The sequence below is a fragment of the Camelina sativa genome, chromosome 16, assembly GCF_030686135.1.
Source record: "Camelina sativa cultivar CO46 ecotype springtype chromosome 16, ASM3068613v1".
Lineage (NCBI taxonomy): Eukaryota > Viridiplantae > Streptophyta > Magnoliopsida > Brassicales > Brassicaceae > Camelina > Camelina sativa.
Window position 1 is genome coordinate 21,321,602 of NC_141895.1, and position 16,907 is coordinate 21,338,508.

General features: G+C 34.6%; 1 protein-coding gene and 1 pseudogene across 2 annotated transcripts; one reads left to right on the top strand and one right to left on the bottom strand.

The window, feature by feature from the left end:
- Positions 1-7: 7 nt before the first annotated feature.
- LOC104751061 (RING-H2 finger protein ATL11 pseudogene) lies at positions 8-1,364 on the bottom strand (annotated as a pseudogene).
- Positions 1,365-13,260: 11,896 nt separating this feature from the next.
- On the top strand, positions 13,261-16,264 carry LOC104751062 (transcription factor bHLH96). 2 transcript variants are annotated; one of them, XM_010472940.3, is made up of 3 exons: positions 13,261-14,372; positions 14,929-15,330; positions 15,766-16,264. In XM_010472940.3, exons 1-3 carry the CDS (start codon positions 13,905-13,907, stop codon positions 15,778-15,780), a joined length of 885 nt encoding a protein of 294 aa, XP_010471242.1. In that variant the 5' UTR covers positions 13,261-13,904; the 3' UTR covers positions 15,781-16,264. The 2 variants fall into 2 exon arrangements, with proteins under 2 accessions (XP_010471242.1, XP_010471241.1); XM_010472939.3 differs by having other exon boundaries at positions 16,041-16,264.
- Positions 16,265-16,907: the final 643 nt, after the last annotated feature.

A 16,907-nucleotide genomic window follows, 5' to 3' on the forward strand; every position in this document is an offset into this window, starting at 1 on the left:
AAAAAAAAAAACAGAACTGGACCTCGTATGTTCGATTGTTCCGTAACGTAACGTTTAAAAAAACGAAAACGAAGAATGCAGAATGCAGAAAAAAAAAAAATTATGTACAAGAGACGTTCTTAATAACCAATTTACACAGTATATGACGGAGTAGCATCGCCGGAACGAAGGTGATCCGACGAACGTTCACCAACGTTTTTGTTGTTGTTGTTGTTCTTTCCAAGAAACAACCGATCGAACGGTGATTTCATCGCTAGTAACAAACTTTTGGGTGAACCAGCACGCACCTGATCGCTACTGCCGTCTGGAGGAGACGTGTTATTATTGATCGAGCCTGTCCGGTACGGAGGTGTTATTGAGAATGGTCTACGGTCTAACCGGCCATCTTGGTGGTCGAACCGTTCATAGTAGAAATAGTTTCGCTCGCTTCCTAAGCTTCCGGTTCTGTAGCCTCTCGCTGAACTCATTACCTGCGGTAACGCCGCGTGGCCTTTTGAAAGGCTGGGATGCAGTATCTTGTTGTGAATATCTTGCGGTAATTTAAGTGTGAACCGGTCGAGGTTTTGCAAATGTTGACCGGTCCAATCAGGATTGGTAAATATTCCGGCTAAACTCCATCCGGTAGACATGGACCTACGTGGCATGCTTTGGTTACAAGTCAACGCCACTGACTCAAGCAACCGCGCGTCTGGTGAACCCAAAACTCTAATCCGATCACCGGTCGGATCAGAACCGGGAGGGTCGTTGGTTAAACCAGGTATCTGAATTATAGATTCGCCCGGTACGGGAATAAGATCAGCGCGGCAGAGAGGACACGTAGCGTGAGAGCGGAGCCAAGCGTCAATGCAACCAGGATGGAACACGTGGCAGCATTTAGGTATCAAACGCAGCGTTTCATCGTCTTCAAACTCGTTTAAGCAAACAGGACACTCGAGCGCTTCTTTACCGATCCTAAGCGTTTTCACGGTCGATTATTGAAAGGTAGGAAACGTCTCGATGACCGACGCGTCCAGTCCACGCGCCGGTTGACGGTTCAGGGTAAGCCAGTTAGCGGCGTCGTCTGTGTTTCCGTAGTCCATCCCCATGACTCGCTCGAGACATCTTCGGATGTAGACGGAGAAAAACCCGAGAAAGAAGAAGACACTGACGAGGATGATCATGAGTATTGCCATGGTTGGGTCAAACTGAGAGCTATCCCCGGTAACGTCTGAACCGCCGGGAGTGGCTTGACCCGCGGCGATTTGAAAGCCCCCGTGGTTGGAGAAGAGGAGTAGAAAAAGGAGAAGTGGTTGGAGGATGGAACCATGATCATCATGACCACCGATGATTGAACGGTTGAGATTAATTATACCTTTGGTGTTCATGAGGACCAAACTTTCGTCGGTCCATGCAATGAAAAAAAATAACAATAACCTTGTCTATATATTTCTTTTTCTTATTTGGTATGATCAAAGTAAGTGGATATGATATGAACTCATCAAAACTTTAGGAACATAAAGAGACAATGTGATTTGAGGTTGCTCAATGGTTGCAAAGGGTTTGTGGGTTGGTAGGTTGACTTTGAAGTTTGAACCATGGCACTATTTAAAAGATGATGCATCATATAACTAATGAATATGTTTTTGGTTTTTTATGTTGACGGCATAACTAATGAATATTTTATTAACAGGTTTGTTTAAAATATATGATGTGATTGTGATGTTTCCGTCAAGAAGTTGGGATGTATCTTTCAACGAAGCAACCGGTTAGTGCAAATATCGCAAAGATTTGTTGTTAATGTGATGGTTCTATAATTGTTTAGTTTCTACTTTCTACGTAGTTTTGCAGTTCCTTCCTATATTCCAAAATATTTTAGGCTTATCTCAGTTTAATGTCAATGCCTTTAAATATTTTAAACGAACAATAATATAAGTGATTCAACTCGATATATGGAACAATAATGTCATTACAGAGATATTGCTGTATCGTATAAAACCATTATGGTAACCTCTAGATAAAACCAGTGGGGTGTGTGAGATGGTGGCCATTTGGTCAAATAAGTTTTTAAAAGTTGTATGTCTGGCAGAGAATTTTGCTTTGTGCACTATGGGTTTATAACGCAATCACGCATGAAAGTTTCACGTTGACGAACAAAATAAATTTAATTAGTGAAAGTAATCACTAATTTGTCTTTGCATCGTGCTTCGTCCCATGTCGTCATCACGTCCTTTTCCAATAATAGGTTATGTACTTATATAGAGAAGAAGTCTATAGGTTGCACCCATGCTCTTGTTGATTATCTATCAAAATAATTAGGTTTTTAGAGCCTCTATTTGATCATATTCATTCTTTGGGATAATTATTGGATACGGGATGTAGTGACTTTGGCAACGGGCTAAAATCATATTATACACATATAAATTTCAACTATAAAATGAACATATAGTTTGATGACCAAAAATGAGCAAAGATGTTATTTGCGCATAGTTTAAATGACAATACAATAAAATAAAAATATCGGATCACTCATATAACTATATGATATCAACCACAACTTAGTTTTAAATCTATGAATCGAGGCAGATGAATCAAGGAGGAGGTAGAGAAAAATCAAAACCTGTTGCCTGAAATCTTGAGTTTGACATGGCCTTTCTTTTCCAGCAAAATAAAACTATCCCAACCTCCAACTTCTTCGGATAAAACCTACAAAATAGAGAAAAAAAAATTAAAAAATGGAGTCATCTTGTTCATACAAAAATAAATGTTGCGTACCATCTTCTTCAAATATGGGTAGGAGACAGTTTATTGACTTGAACTTAGAAGGTAGAGAAACTGACCAAGTCCTACGTGAGATAAATCTTTGCATTCAGAAAATACTAGTAGCTCAAGTTTGATCTTGAGGAAAAATGGTAAACTATTATTGATACAAAAGATCAATAAAGATAAAATAAATAGATGCTATAAAAAAAATATCACCATAGAAATTCTCCATTAAATCCAAGCGATCTATATAGATCGGGACTTCTCAGACTTTTCAAATCCTGAGAAATAATATATTTTCAGAATATGTGAAAATGATATTCAAGTAAAAAAAACATATTCTACACAATGAAAATGAAGGTACTATTACCTTGATAATTACTTGCAAAACATTATTGCCAATTCTAACACCAACCTTTATTCTTCCACAGTTGCTTTGATGCATGATATCTGTTTGTAGAAAGCTCTTAGACCAAAAGAAAAACTGAGTGCTTTTTTTTTCTTTGCTAGCTCTGTTCTGTTTTTACACAGTAGTTTAAATTCATTTTCTTCCTTCATCTTTCTATATAATCATGGTTTTGAATGTTGATAAATCAATTACACATTTAACTAAATTGTGTATGGAAAAAAAACAGAAATGGACACTAAATTAAAACGGATTGCAATACAACTTAAAACACATACACAAACAATGAGGTCATATATTAATCAATTAATAAAATAATTATATCTAGTTCATAAAGAAAGAAAAATTAGTGATAAATTTAAAACACACTAACACAATATATAATCATATATTATGAAGTGATTAAAATATTCAATGCATGCGTCATTCTATGTGTAAATAATGATTATATATATATATATATACATGTTGTTTTAGTTCTTTTCTTGAGAGTTCATTGTAGCCAGAGTCTTAATTTCTTCATTGGGTGAGGAAGATTGCAATTACCGGTCACCACCAGAATGCTTCGAGGTAGCCAGCCATTTATAGCTCTACCCAACATCATCGAACGCAGGCGAAGCTCGACAGCATCCTCTTTAACCGGATCTCCATCAGTCTTTTTACAGTCGCCGCAACAGTATCTTCTAATCGGAGCAGAGTAGAAAGTGAAACCACAATTGTCAAACTCTTTTTTTGAGCCGTAGTAAAAAAATCACGGTCTCCACACACAACATTATGCTCAGGAAGAAGTCTATACCCCGGGTTGATAGTTGGAAGAGTTTTCTGAAAAACATGATGCATATGTTATCGATTCCGGGTGGTGAGTGTGTTCGAATCCCAGAACAACATCGCATCCTTTTCTCCTCGCATCAGCAATGGTTCCATCGAGGGACTAATCTGTCCATCATTTATTAACACACAAACAACATTAGTTACATGTGACTAAAATTAACCCAAGTGTGCTAGACGAAAGACCTACTTTTCTCCCAAATGTGTAAATAAACATAAGCAAATGTATGCAATACACAATAGCTGCAATCAATGATGAGTCAAAAATATCTCTCTCTTTTCTTCCGTCTACTTTAATAAATAAACCCTGTTTGTAGAAAGCTCTTAGACCAAAAGAAAAAATAAGTGCTTTTTCTTTTTCTTTACTAGCTCTGTTCTGTTTTTACACACTAGTTTAAATTCATATTCTTCCCTCATCTTTCTATATAATCACAGTTTTGAATGTTGATAATTCAATTACACATTTAAATAAATTGAGTATGGAAAAAAACATAAATGGACACTAAATTAAAAAAAAAAAAACTGATTGCAATACAACAGAAAACACTAATACACAAACAATGAGGTCATATATTAATCACTTAATAAAATAATTATATCTAGTTTATAAAGAAAGAAAAATTGGTGATAAAATTAAAACACACTAACACAATATATAATTATATATTATGAAGTGATTAAAATATTCAATGCATGCGTCATTCTATGTGTAAATAATGATTATACATATATATATATATATATGTTGTTTTAGTTGTTTTCTTGAGAGTTCTTTTATGCCACGGGTTTAAGTCGTTGTGTGTCATGATTTTGCATAGGGCCCTTTTAGATCTTATATGTTGGATCGTTTATGCATATTTTATATGCCGGGATCGATCATTTATCTTTTTTTTGTTTGGACTGATCATTTATCTTAGATGACTAAAAGATGATAACAAACTGGTGGGGTTTGTGAGATGGTGGCTATTTTGGTCAAATAAGATTTAAAAAGTTGTGTGTCTGGCAGAGGATTTGTATTTTGCACATACGCAATATCAAGCATGAAAGTTTCACGTTGACGAACAAAATAAATTTAATACGTGAAAGTGATCACTAATTTGTCTTTGCATCGTGCGTCGTCCCATGTCGTCATCACGTCGTTTTCCAATTATAGGTTATGAACTTCTTATGTATATTAGGGAATAAGTCTATAGGCTGCATCTCGTTGTTGTAGATTATCTATAAAGATGATAAAAGGTTTTTAGAGCCTGTATATTATCATATTTCTATGGGATTATGATTGGATATGAGATAAAAAAAAAAGAGAGATATGTTCCGTCAATTCTAACCTAAAAGAAATGTTCCAGATTATATACTGAAAGGCCCATTTAGTTGTAAATTTGTGTATCAGTCAAGCCCAACTCAGCCGTGTGAGCCTCGCTTAGCGTCTTTTGCAATCACATTCACATGGGTTGATGTCTGATATATCTATGGTATTCTGTGACACAGAGAAGACACGCACATAATATTAATTTACCAATATCTTTTTCTTACTGATTCACTCGTTTTTATATAAGACCGTGTAATAATAGAAGTGCAGAACTATGGTCTGCTGTTCAGCTAAGAAACACAATCCCTACAAATCTATTTATTTATAGACTTATAGTTACAGATGTCCTGTTTCAAGGAAAATATATAATATAAATTAAGAACGATTTTCTCTCGCTTTATAGCTACCTAAACTCTCATGCTATAACCATGATCTGTACTATTTGTATATCATATAGTTTTAGAATAAGATTCCTACAATTCCTAAGCTTGTATAATATTGAACTGGGACGAAGATCATTAGTCCACCATCGTATCATTGGACTCCATGGATTTATTATAGCATGTGATGACTCCATGTACATGTACTTTAATTTTGTTTACTATATATCGACATATGATACATCGATCATACATCCGCCGCGACAGCTAAGCAAGCTATATTACCCTTATTTTTAAAGATATAAGAGAGATTCTCTGTTTTAGATTTTATTAATTAATATGCACAAAAACTTCATAACATCACACTCTCTAAAAAAAACTATAATTAGTGTTCCCTCCTAAGTCTTAACATTTGAATTCATTTTCACTCTTAATAATAGGAAGTTAAGATCCATTGAATCCTAATCTTCCCACGATCAAACCATCCATCATATTCAATAAAGTGGTAGGAAAAAGTTGAATTCGTATATGTGTTATGTTGATGATTTTCGCTACAAGCAACTGTTTTTAGCTTTACGTACGTACTATCGATAATATTCTTGTTGTTTTCCTTTTGTTTTGAGCTTAAAAGGGATACATTGTGGAATTGTGAATGAACTATTGTTGTATCTTAAATAACGAAACGAAACACCAAATTCAGAAATAGAGAATGTGTTTTTCTAAAATCTCGAAATTAAAAACAAACGCTCTAGTACGTATCGGCCAGAGCATATTAGAACTTTAACACGATGATTCATATCTATCGCAATCTAGCTAGTCTTAAGACAAAGGATATATATATATATATATATATATATATATATATATATATATATATATAATTAAGGTTTTTTTTTTTTTTTTTTTCCATCAAACCCCATATATTAAGTTATCGGAGATGACTCTCTTCGAGAAAGAGCCAGTTAGGAACCGACGGACTTACATGGGAAAAACAGACACCTCGAGCTCTTGCACATTTCGCAAGTTTATCTGCACGGGTGTTATCCTCGCGAGGGATATATCTAATACTAAAATCGGTAAATCTATCTCTGAAATGAGCAAAATCCTTCAATTCTGATGAAAAGGTCGGCCAATCCTCGATATTAGACGTCATCCTTAGGAGGTCTGAACAATCCGTAGCAAAAAGAGCTTTATCCATCTCCAACGCTAGTAAGCATTCCATAGCCCAAATAAGGGTATCTAACTCTGCATGTAAAGGGGACAAGCTTCTGCGCGATCCTTTTAGCCCCATGTGCAGGATTCTATCGCCAATAGACGCAATCCAACCATGCCCACTCCTATCCACCTCTGCATGCCAAGATCCGTCTATAAAGCATACAAGAGATTCTTGTGGGATTGGTGTCGAAGATGTGTCTGCCTCCATTACCGTTGGTGCTAGGTCTCTATTATTTGCTTTTCTCCATACTTCTTCTTCGTGGATAGCTTTTTCCACTGTATCTTGCGGAGACTCATGGATATTTTCAAACACTTTCTTGTTTCTTGCCTTCCAAATGTACCACATCAACCAAGGAAATGTACGCAGATTTTGATCTAGGGCACCATAGTCTCTACCTCTCCCATATAGAAAATCAAGGTTGCTATATAGGGAAGGTGAGGGAAACACCATAGGGTGGGTAGGGATTGACGATAAAGCCCACACTTGACGTGCTGGGGGGCATTCAAATAGCATGTGATTTATAGTTTCCTCCACTCCTCCACACCTAGGACATTCCTTATTCCTACCAATATGACGATAGTACAAACGCTGGCATGTTGCCAAACACCCAGTCACACATTGCCACACGAAATGCTTTAGCTTCCGTGATGTTTTTAACTTCCATGCTTGCGCCTTGAGTGTCGTAACACTAGGCCCCTGAAGAGGGAGGCCGCAAGTAGGGCGAGAGATAGCTCTCGCGGCTTCGTACCCAGATTTAACGGTATAATTCCCAGACTTCGTCAAGGTCCACGAATATCCGTCCCTCGAGGCGTTCAAGCTCGGTTTAATTCCCAGAATAAGGGTAATATCTTTCGGGGGAAAGAATTCTTGAAGACGCTCTATTTTCCACCTTTTTGTGTTAAAATCAATCAAGGTGTTAACACAAATCAGAGGATTTCTTTCGTTAGTCAACCCTTGTGGAGGTCGCGCTGGCGTATCTGGAATCCATGGTTCCGTCCAGATGCAAGTGTTGAATCCCGAGCTTATAGTCTTACGGATCCCATAAGAAAGAACATGTTTTGCCGCCAACATGCTCCTCCAACCATATGATGGTCGATTTGAAACTTGTATCTCTAATGGGCTACAATATCGAAAGTATCTCCCCTTAAGGACTCGACTAAGAAGGGAATCTGGGTATCTGAGGAGCCTCCATAGCTGCTTTGCCAAAAGGGCAAGATTAAAGTCTTCTAATGTTCGGAAGCCTAGCCCGCCTTCTGATTGTTTGGCACACATTTGCTCCCATGAGAGCCAGTGTACTCCTTTACTATCTGTTTTGTTACTCCACCAGAAATCGGCAATGGCACTAGTTAGTTTAGAGCAGATAGCCTTTGGTAAGAGAAAACACGACATTACATATGTCGGAATCGCTTGCGCCACTGACTTGATCAGGATTTCCTTGCCTCCCTTGGATAAGAACTTTGAGGTCCATAAATTAACCCTCTTATGGAGCTTATCTCTCACAAATGCAAAGACTTGTGCCTTTGACCCATGGATCTTCTCCGGAAGACCCAGGTAAGTGCTCATGCCTCCTTCTTGTGATATCCCAATAATTGATTTAATTTCTTGTCGTACATGGGTCGGGATCTCGGTTCCAAACATGATGGAAGATTTGGAGAAGTTAATTTCTTGTCCGGATGAAATATATAATTAAGGTTTAGAATATTATGAACACATGCTTTGAACAAGTACAGTCCTCGAGTTAGAATTTCAGGTAGCGGGGTTTCCGCTTAAACCACATGCTAATTTCAGAGGTTTGTTTTAAAATGTAGATTAGGGTGTTAATTTTGTTGCCAGTATTGCTTAGTTGTAAGATATTTAGTTTTTTTTTTTTTGAAATAATCACCACAAAAATATAAAATGGATGCTCCGATATATTAATGACAACAAATTGCAAATTTTAGCATTTTCGGGCTTATGACGTTGCCAGAGTTATCTATCTTGCTACAAAACTTTGATTTGAAAACACAGGTTTCTATAAGAAGACAGCAATATTTTATTTGTTTTCCTTAATAAATGTTACTAAACGGCAAAATTATCTCAAATTTTTAAAATTTTAAACCCATATCTTGATATGAATTGAAAATTGATAGGTCATTGGTGTGTATATACGAAATTTTATGGTAAGAAGATTTTTGGAAAAGAAATGGTCAAAACCTATCAGACTAGTGTAAAACTTGACTTTTAGCAGATCATTTCACTTTTTTACAAAGTGCAGTAAGACCAACAGAAAAGCATATAGTATAACTCGATAAATAAATAATTAATTGTAAACATATGCGTGCCATAATCCGACGAAGATATGGCCAGGGCATCAAGAATCATGTACGAACATGTATTAATTAACTTAAATAATTAAGTACGTTGTTATATTTTTTCACTAATAAGGACATGCAAAAATTGTAGAAGAGCGTCCATCTAACTACATTACGACAAAGGAGAACTTGCGACGTGTTATTTGAGTTTGTCCCTAGATTATTTTTTGGTTAAATCATACTAGTATATAATTTAATTCAAGTTGGACAAGAATCTGATAAAATTGCATTAATAAAGTAATCACCATATATAGCAGAAACTATTACATTCTCCAAGAAAAAACCTATTCGTTCTTAGTAAAAAAATGTGCATTACTCATGGAAATTGTATACTATAAATTTTAAAACCCCAAAACCATCAGAAAACCAAAATACCGTATGGAATGTCTTGTTGGAAAATAGAGTTATTATCGAAAATTTCAAATGTATCGAGCCGATTGAAAACGATATATGAATAATGTATTCACGCTGTCGGGTGACGATATTTACATGTACTGATTACTGAAACAACTGGTTTTGGTACTATGATAGCATGTATTTATTGTATTTTTGTTGTGCCGTATATTATATTTTGAGGATTTCCAAATAACTTAATTTCCATTTAAAATTAAATTAAAATTTGTAAAAAAATTCGTTCATGCTTTTATCTTTACTCTATTTTCATTTTTTTTATATATGTGAAAAAATCTAAATAAAAATTGCATAAAAGAGTGCAAGGCAGAAGGAAAAAAACATTTACTTTTAATAGAATCAATGATAACTGAGCATGATTTGATCAAGTATAAGAATCGAAGGATGAGATAAAAGTAAATGGGAAACAAATACATTGGAAATGGTACTGCTGCAGAAAGCTACTCAACTTTTTGATCGGAAATAGAGAGAGAGAGAAAGAGAGAGAGCTTTGGATTGTGTTATCGAAAAGAGAGAAGCCAATGTTTGAGATCTATAGAGAGAGAGAGAGAGAGAAAGATGAAGCGTGTTGTGAGGTCACATGGCTCAGTCTCGTCCCATTCTTGTTTCAATTTTACTTCTCTGACCCTCACCGTCATATCCTTCTTACATAAGGTAGACTTCATTTTGTTAAAGAATAGTTTAAATTGATGCTTTGATTTTTTTTTTTGAATTTTCAAAAGTAACTCAATTTACTCCTGGATGGTTTTCGCATTATTCAATTATTTGATATATGATTAGTATTTTGGAAGTTTTCTAATCCACAGCAAAAAAAAACATAACTAGACACTAAATAAAAACGGATTGCAATACAACTTGAAACACTAATACAAAAACAATGAGGTCATATATTGATCAATTAATAATATAACTATATCTAGTTTAACTTCATAAAAAAAGTTTAGTGATAAATTTAAAACACACTAACACAATATATATAATATGAAGTGTTTAAAATATCTAATGCATGCGTCATTATAATATTTTAATATGTGTAAACAATGATTATATGTTGTTTAGTTCTTTTCTTGCAAGTTCTTTTATGCCACGGGTTTAATTGTGTCGTTGTGTGTCATGATTTTGCATAGGGCCCTTTTAGATCGTATATGTTGGATCGTTTATGCATATTTTATATGCGGGGATTGATCATTTATCTTTTTTTGGTCGGACTGATCATTTATCCAAGATGAATAAAAACTATTTTAGAAATAATTCATCCCTCCATATCGTCGGGACAAATCTTTATCAATTGTTTTGACATGAAACTACTCACATATTATTTTTATTGCTAGTACCATTATTATGTCATTACCAAAGTTTTAATTCACTTAACCAATACATATTACTCATAAATAACATATAAATTAATAAGGTATTCTCGACCGAATTAGTATTTTAAAACCAGCACAAGTATTTATAATTAAATATAAAAATTATTAGAAACTGATTAAAGGTTACTATTTAAAAATTAGATATGAATTAAAAATGAAATTTTAATCGGTATGATTTTTCAATATTATACTACTAATTTGAATTCAAGCGAGAGGAACAACTAAATAAAACAACTAATTGATTAATTGGAAAGAAAAAATATGTGAGTGGAACAAGTGTTTCTTATACTTTTCTATTAACATTGTTTCAGTATTACCAATATATATATATATATATATATATATATTGTAATTGTTTTCGAGTCATAGGACATATAAAATCAATCTATTTTTTTAGTATGAGATCTAGTAGTCTTTTCCTTATTATTGCTTTATAAGTTAAATTATTACTTGACATTTTTCTTTGTTTTCAAATTAACGTTGCATTAATTCTTGTAAATGCTTCCTTGAAAAAGTATCTAAAGTATTTTGCCGAAATTTACAGTCGAGGGACTATTTTTCCTACTATAGTACACCTTTGGATGGTTTCGAAATTGTGGTATCTTTTGTGTCCCAAAAAAAACTATAGGTTACACGGACTTAAAGGAGACAAGAGTATCATAGCCTTAGATTTTATTTTCCACCGTGTTTCTAAATAGGATTCTTGATCAGATGATTTTTATCTGAGATTTTGTACGTTTTGGATCACAAGCGACCAACCAACTTTGTTACACAGCAACCCTAAGTCATATCATAGCCATCCAACTCTAATATCTTCTCTTCCGCATAAAAGTTCGGTCATAATTAATGATACTGTGCTTAATCAGACTAATAGAAAGATGCCACCTAGTTAATAGACAAATTAAGTTGGGCTATCCTCTCTTAGTTATCACATATGTCAACATCAAGAATACTTTGTTTAAAACATGACATGATTACGTTGATAAAGCATATACCCCACACGCCGAAATGTTTTTCTAATTTTTTTGTCGTGATTTTTTTCTATGACTAAATTTGACCGAGTAAATGGATCGGATGGCAAATGTGAGACGTGTTTAATTCTTATCAATTTTGGAGGATAGGTTTTAAATTTGAGTAATTGTTTTACGAACATTTGAAACTTAGATAGTCGAGTCATTTTGATGTAACAAAAAAAAAATCATATTGCTTTTGTTTTCGAAAATGAAAAATAAAACGAAAAAGGAAGTATGTGGCGGCCGGCCAGAATTAGGGAGTCGAAAACGGTGAAATTGTAAGTTTTATATCCCAATTTTTTTTCTTAATCAATATGCAAGTAGGTTGTTTCAATCTGGGTATATATATGATTTTAGTGTTGTTTTCGGTTTAGCTAATATATAATATTTCTTGTTATTAAAGACGTTTGAACCAGACATGGTTGAAAGTATATTCTCTTTAGACGAATTTACATATTTTTAATGTCTTCTAATCTAATATATTCTTTGAATGTTTTTTTTTAAACTGGCGTTAACAAAAGTTGGTACAACCCCAGTGTTTTAAAAAATGGCACGTATAATTCATATATGTTCTACAATGCAAAAGTGATATTGTTTTATGCCATATAGTGTATTTATACAGAAAACGAAATACAGTAGTTATATACAGATACGAGTGCGGCCCATGTATAATGTTTCCGTTCATACGATGAAACATAGTATATTATGAATAATCGAAAATAAAACAAAACTACTTTGTTGTTTTGTGAAAAAATAAATCGAAAACTAAAAGTTACTACAGTATGATTTACAAATCAAAACAAGCAGCTAGATTGTACAATTAATTAAGCAAATATATTCATTTAAAATTAATTTTCACTCTATAAATCGTTAGCTTCCAAGAGTTGTAAAGGCAAATATGCTTTCGGACCCATGCATGGTTTTTGATGTTTTTTACGGTTATTCCATTACGGGTAGGGTTATGTGATAAACGATATGATTTCATAAAAAGAATAAATCAGCGGTCATTGTCTCCGCATGGTTCGGGGAAAAATACTCGTATAAATAAGCCTTTAAGATTTCGAATTTATAAAGCTTTGACGTCGGCTGATACATAGAAACAATTAAAAAAAAACTTTGTCATCAAGCTCTCTCCCTCTCTCTCTCTCTCTGTCGATCAATAACGCATTACACACGCACCGTATAGAAGCAAAAAATTATTTGAACACTTAAAAGGTGATATACAACATAATTATCATTCCAAACTTTGGGATTAGAGGGGTAATGAAGCTTTCATTCTCTATTACATTGACTCACATGTGATCATATACGGCGAAAAAAACATTAAATACATGGCAACGTATAAAGTTGAGACTTAAACATGTTATAATTTTCTCTCTCATCGAACATGAGTGTAACAAGACGAACCCCAAAGCCTGCAAAAACACACAGAATCTTTTCTTTGGTTTTGTGGACCGGTCTACAATCTCACGTGCAAAACCAAATTATACACAATCTCTCCCTATATCTCTACTTTTTCTGAACTCAATTGTTTTCGATTTTCTTCAGAGCTTCTATTGTTAAAAAATATATCAGCTTTATAACCCTCACAAGCTTCTCGTCTCTTCCATAGATCAAAACCACACTTTTTGAGTTTTTCTGTTTCCTTCTTCTTCAATTTCTGAATTCTTTTGGATTTTTTTTTATAAATAAAATCTTGTAGAGGGAGGATAATAACAAGTTTGATTTCCCTAGTGTATCTTTACCTTTTGCCTTGTCTCCCTCTCGAGACAAAAAGAGAAAGACAAACACTTTCTGTCTTCTTTTTTTTTTCCTCTCTTTCTCTCGCTCAGACCCTTTTCATATTCAAGTGTATATTTCAATAATTTTTTCTAGCTAACTATGGCCTTGGAGGCTGTTGTTTACCCGCAAGATCCATTCTCCTACATCTCTTGCAAAGATTTCCCGTTTCACGATTTGTACTTTCAAGAAGAAGAAGATCTAGATCCACAAGACACCAAGAACAACATTAAGCTAGGGCAAGGACAAGAACATGGGTTTGCGAGTAATAATTACAACGGTAAAAGCGGAGATAACAGTGATGATTATAATTACAACGAAGAGGATCTTCAATGGCCACGAGACGACCTTCCTTATGGATCTACCGTCGATACCAAGAACCAGCCTCCGCCGTTGGATGTGGCGGTAGGAGGGAGGAGGAAGAGGAGAAGGACGAGATCTTGCAAGAACAAGGAAGAGATCGAGAACCAGAGGATGACTCACATCGCCGTCGAGAGAAATCGCCGGAAACAGATGAATGAGTACCTCGCCGTTCTCCGTTCTCTCATGCCACCTTCTTATGCTCAAAGGGTTAGTCTCTACATACAACAGTTATATGTGTATAAGTCTGTGAGTGTGAGCGCGTGATATCTTCAGTAGTGCTTTAGCTTTAGCTGTAATTTCTTAACGTGTCAAAGAAAAAGAAAAAAAAAAGGCAAAGCCTATGTTCTAGACTTCTAGCTAATTAGGACATATATAGGCTATATGTTCATATAGATATGCATGTATGTTTATATGTTTAAAACATAAATTTGAGAATGATGATGGATGAATGAAAGCCGTTATATATGATGACAAAAATAAAAAATAATACAAAGTTAGTCGTTATTTCTTTTTTGATAATATTAGATCATCTAGTCTCTAAAATGAAAATTTCGTTAGTGGAATTGTGGGAGCATAAATAAAGTCTTGAACATCATTGCACCCAAAAAGGACTATACAGATTATAGATGTATGATGAAATGCTGACATAATATTAAAAGATATAAAAAAATAAGGTACGAAATATAGTAGAAATGTTTGATTGTTTTTGCAAAACCTTTAGCAATTTCTATGGGCTAAGCTAACCTATGGTTGGTGGTTAAAGGGAGATCAAGCGTCAATCGTAGGCGGAGCCATTAGCTACTTAAAGGAGCTTGAGCATCATTTACAATCAATTGAGCCTCCGGTGAAGACCGCCGCAGAAGACAACGAAACCGGCCGCGACCAGACCAACACAATCGTTGCTCCTAGTTCATCGGGACCATTCTCGGATTTCTTTGCATTTCCTCTGTACTCGAGCCAGCCTACGTCAGCGGCAGCGGCTGAGGGGATGGCGGAGATAGAGGTGACGATGGTGGAGAGCCATGCAAGTCTGAAGATACTTGCGAAGAAGCGACCGAAGCAGCTTCTTAAACTGGTCGCATCAATACAGAGCCTAAGGCTCACTCTTCTTCATCTCAACGTCACCACTCGAGATGATTCTGTCCTCTATTCCATAAGCGTCAAGGTACAATGTTTTTTCCTCTCTCTCTTTTTGGTCATTATTTCTTTTACTAACTTACGAGATTAGAGTGATTATATAATACCGTTTTTAGGGTTAGTGGGTTGATTTTGCATATCCGAATTAAAGTGGTATTAATGGGAGACTAATCATTATTGTCATTGTTAATTTTGGTTCAATATATGATTCAATGATTCTTTTCCCAGTCACAAATGTTTTTGTTCATTTAATGTGTCTCTCATTAGTACATTTTGTGATTTATTTGTCTGGGCCAGAAAAGGTTTTCTAGGAACAATAATAAAAATTGTTCTGTTTTACTTGGTTAGGGATGCCCTCAATTATTGGGGGGGGGGGGGGGGGGGGGTCAAAATCATCGTTTCTTATGTATTAAAAAAAAAAAACAATGAGTACTATCATAACATTGATTCTTGTAAGAATCAGGGACCAAAAAGATGACATATGCCTACACATGTGTGAATGTGTGTGTATATATATGTGTGTACTGTGGAAGTTTGGTGGTCACAGAACTGTGGATGCACTGTGCACGGCAGAACGAAATGACGCCACTTGTTTTAGGACACATTCATAAGCTTCTTCCTCGAAATATATAACATTTTCTTTTATTATTTTTTTACTTTTTGAGTTACTATATCAACCTTTTTCATGTAACTTAATAATCATTTTTTTCTAACTTAAAAAATAATGGGTTTATTCAGGTTGAAGAAGGTAGTCAATTGAATACAGTGGAAGATATTGCAGCAGCTGTGAATCAAATCCTAAGGAGGATCGAAGAAGAGTCATCCTTTAGCTAATATAGTTGAACTTTTAGTTATGACACATTTAGAGAAACTCTAATTTTTCATGTGTGATCTTTTTACTCTTTTTTTTTCATATTAAACTAAATAAAAATAAAATAAAATTCTACTTTCTTTTTTGTTAATTAGCTTTGTAATGCAAAAAATAACAAAAACATTTATAGGATTTGTGTGTGGTGACCTTAATTCAAACCTAATAACAAAAGAGGAACTAGCTTATAATCCTTAATTAAGCAATTGATTAGTTGTGAGATATATAGCTGAAAACATTTCAACCAATTATCGTAAGGTATGAGTCATGTGAAGGAGGTCGTCGAACACCTAATTGGCTAATTCTAATTGGAGGGACTTTGTCTGACTGAATCCGCCACTAGTTTTTTGGTAAGCAAACATATACTAGTTTCAGCTATTTTTGTGCATTCATAAAAGAAGGAATCCATTTTCAAAGAAACGCATTGAAAATTCTGTTTAGCTTATTCTTAATTAATACAAAACCTAGTTGCATTAAATATCACATCACATGAAAATTGCCTAAAATTCTCAAATATTTTTTCTTTCTTACACCCAAACCAACAAATTTTGAATCCAACAAAAACGCCCACTGAATATTTGTAACCTTTTTTTTCCTTAAATTTCTAAACTTATTCTATATATGTCCTTGCCAGTTGCCACATACCAGTTTCTTCTCTGATTAATAAATCCTTACGTGCTTAAGTATACCATGTTCCAAGCTCTATTCAATCAGTCGAGAATTTGTTTCAACAACAC

What these genes read in the sequence shown, in the direction of transcription:
- LOC104751062 (XM_010472939.3), top strand. Translation starts at nt 13,905, where the DNA reads ATGGCCTTGGAGGCTGTTGTTTACCCGCAAGATCCATTCTCCTACATC. An exon ending in CACCTTCTTATGCTCAAAGG is followed by an intron (nt 14,373 to 14,928) that starts GTTAGTCTCTAC and finishes TGGTGGTTAAAG; the next exon opens with GGAGATCAAGCGTCAATCGT. An exon ending in TCTATTCCATAAGCGTCAAG is followed by an intron (nt 15,331 to 16,040) that starts GTACAATGTTTT and finishes GGGTTTATTCAG; the next exon opens with GTTGAAGAAGGTAGTCAATT.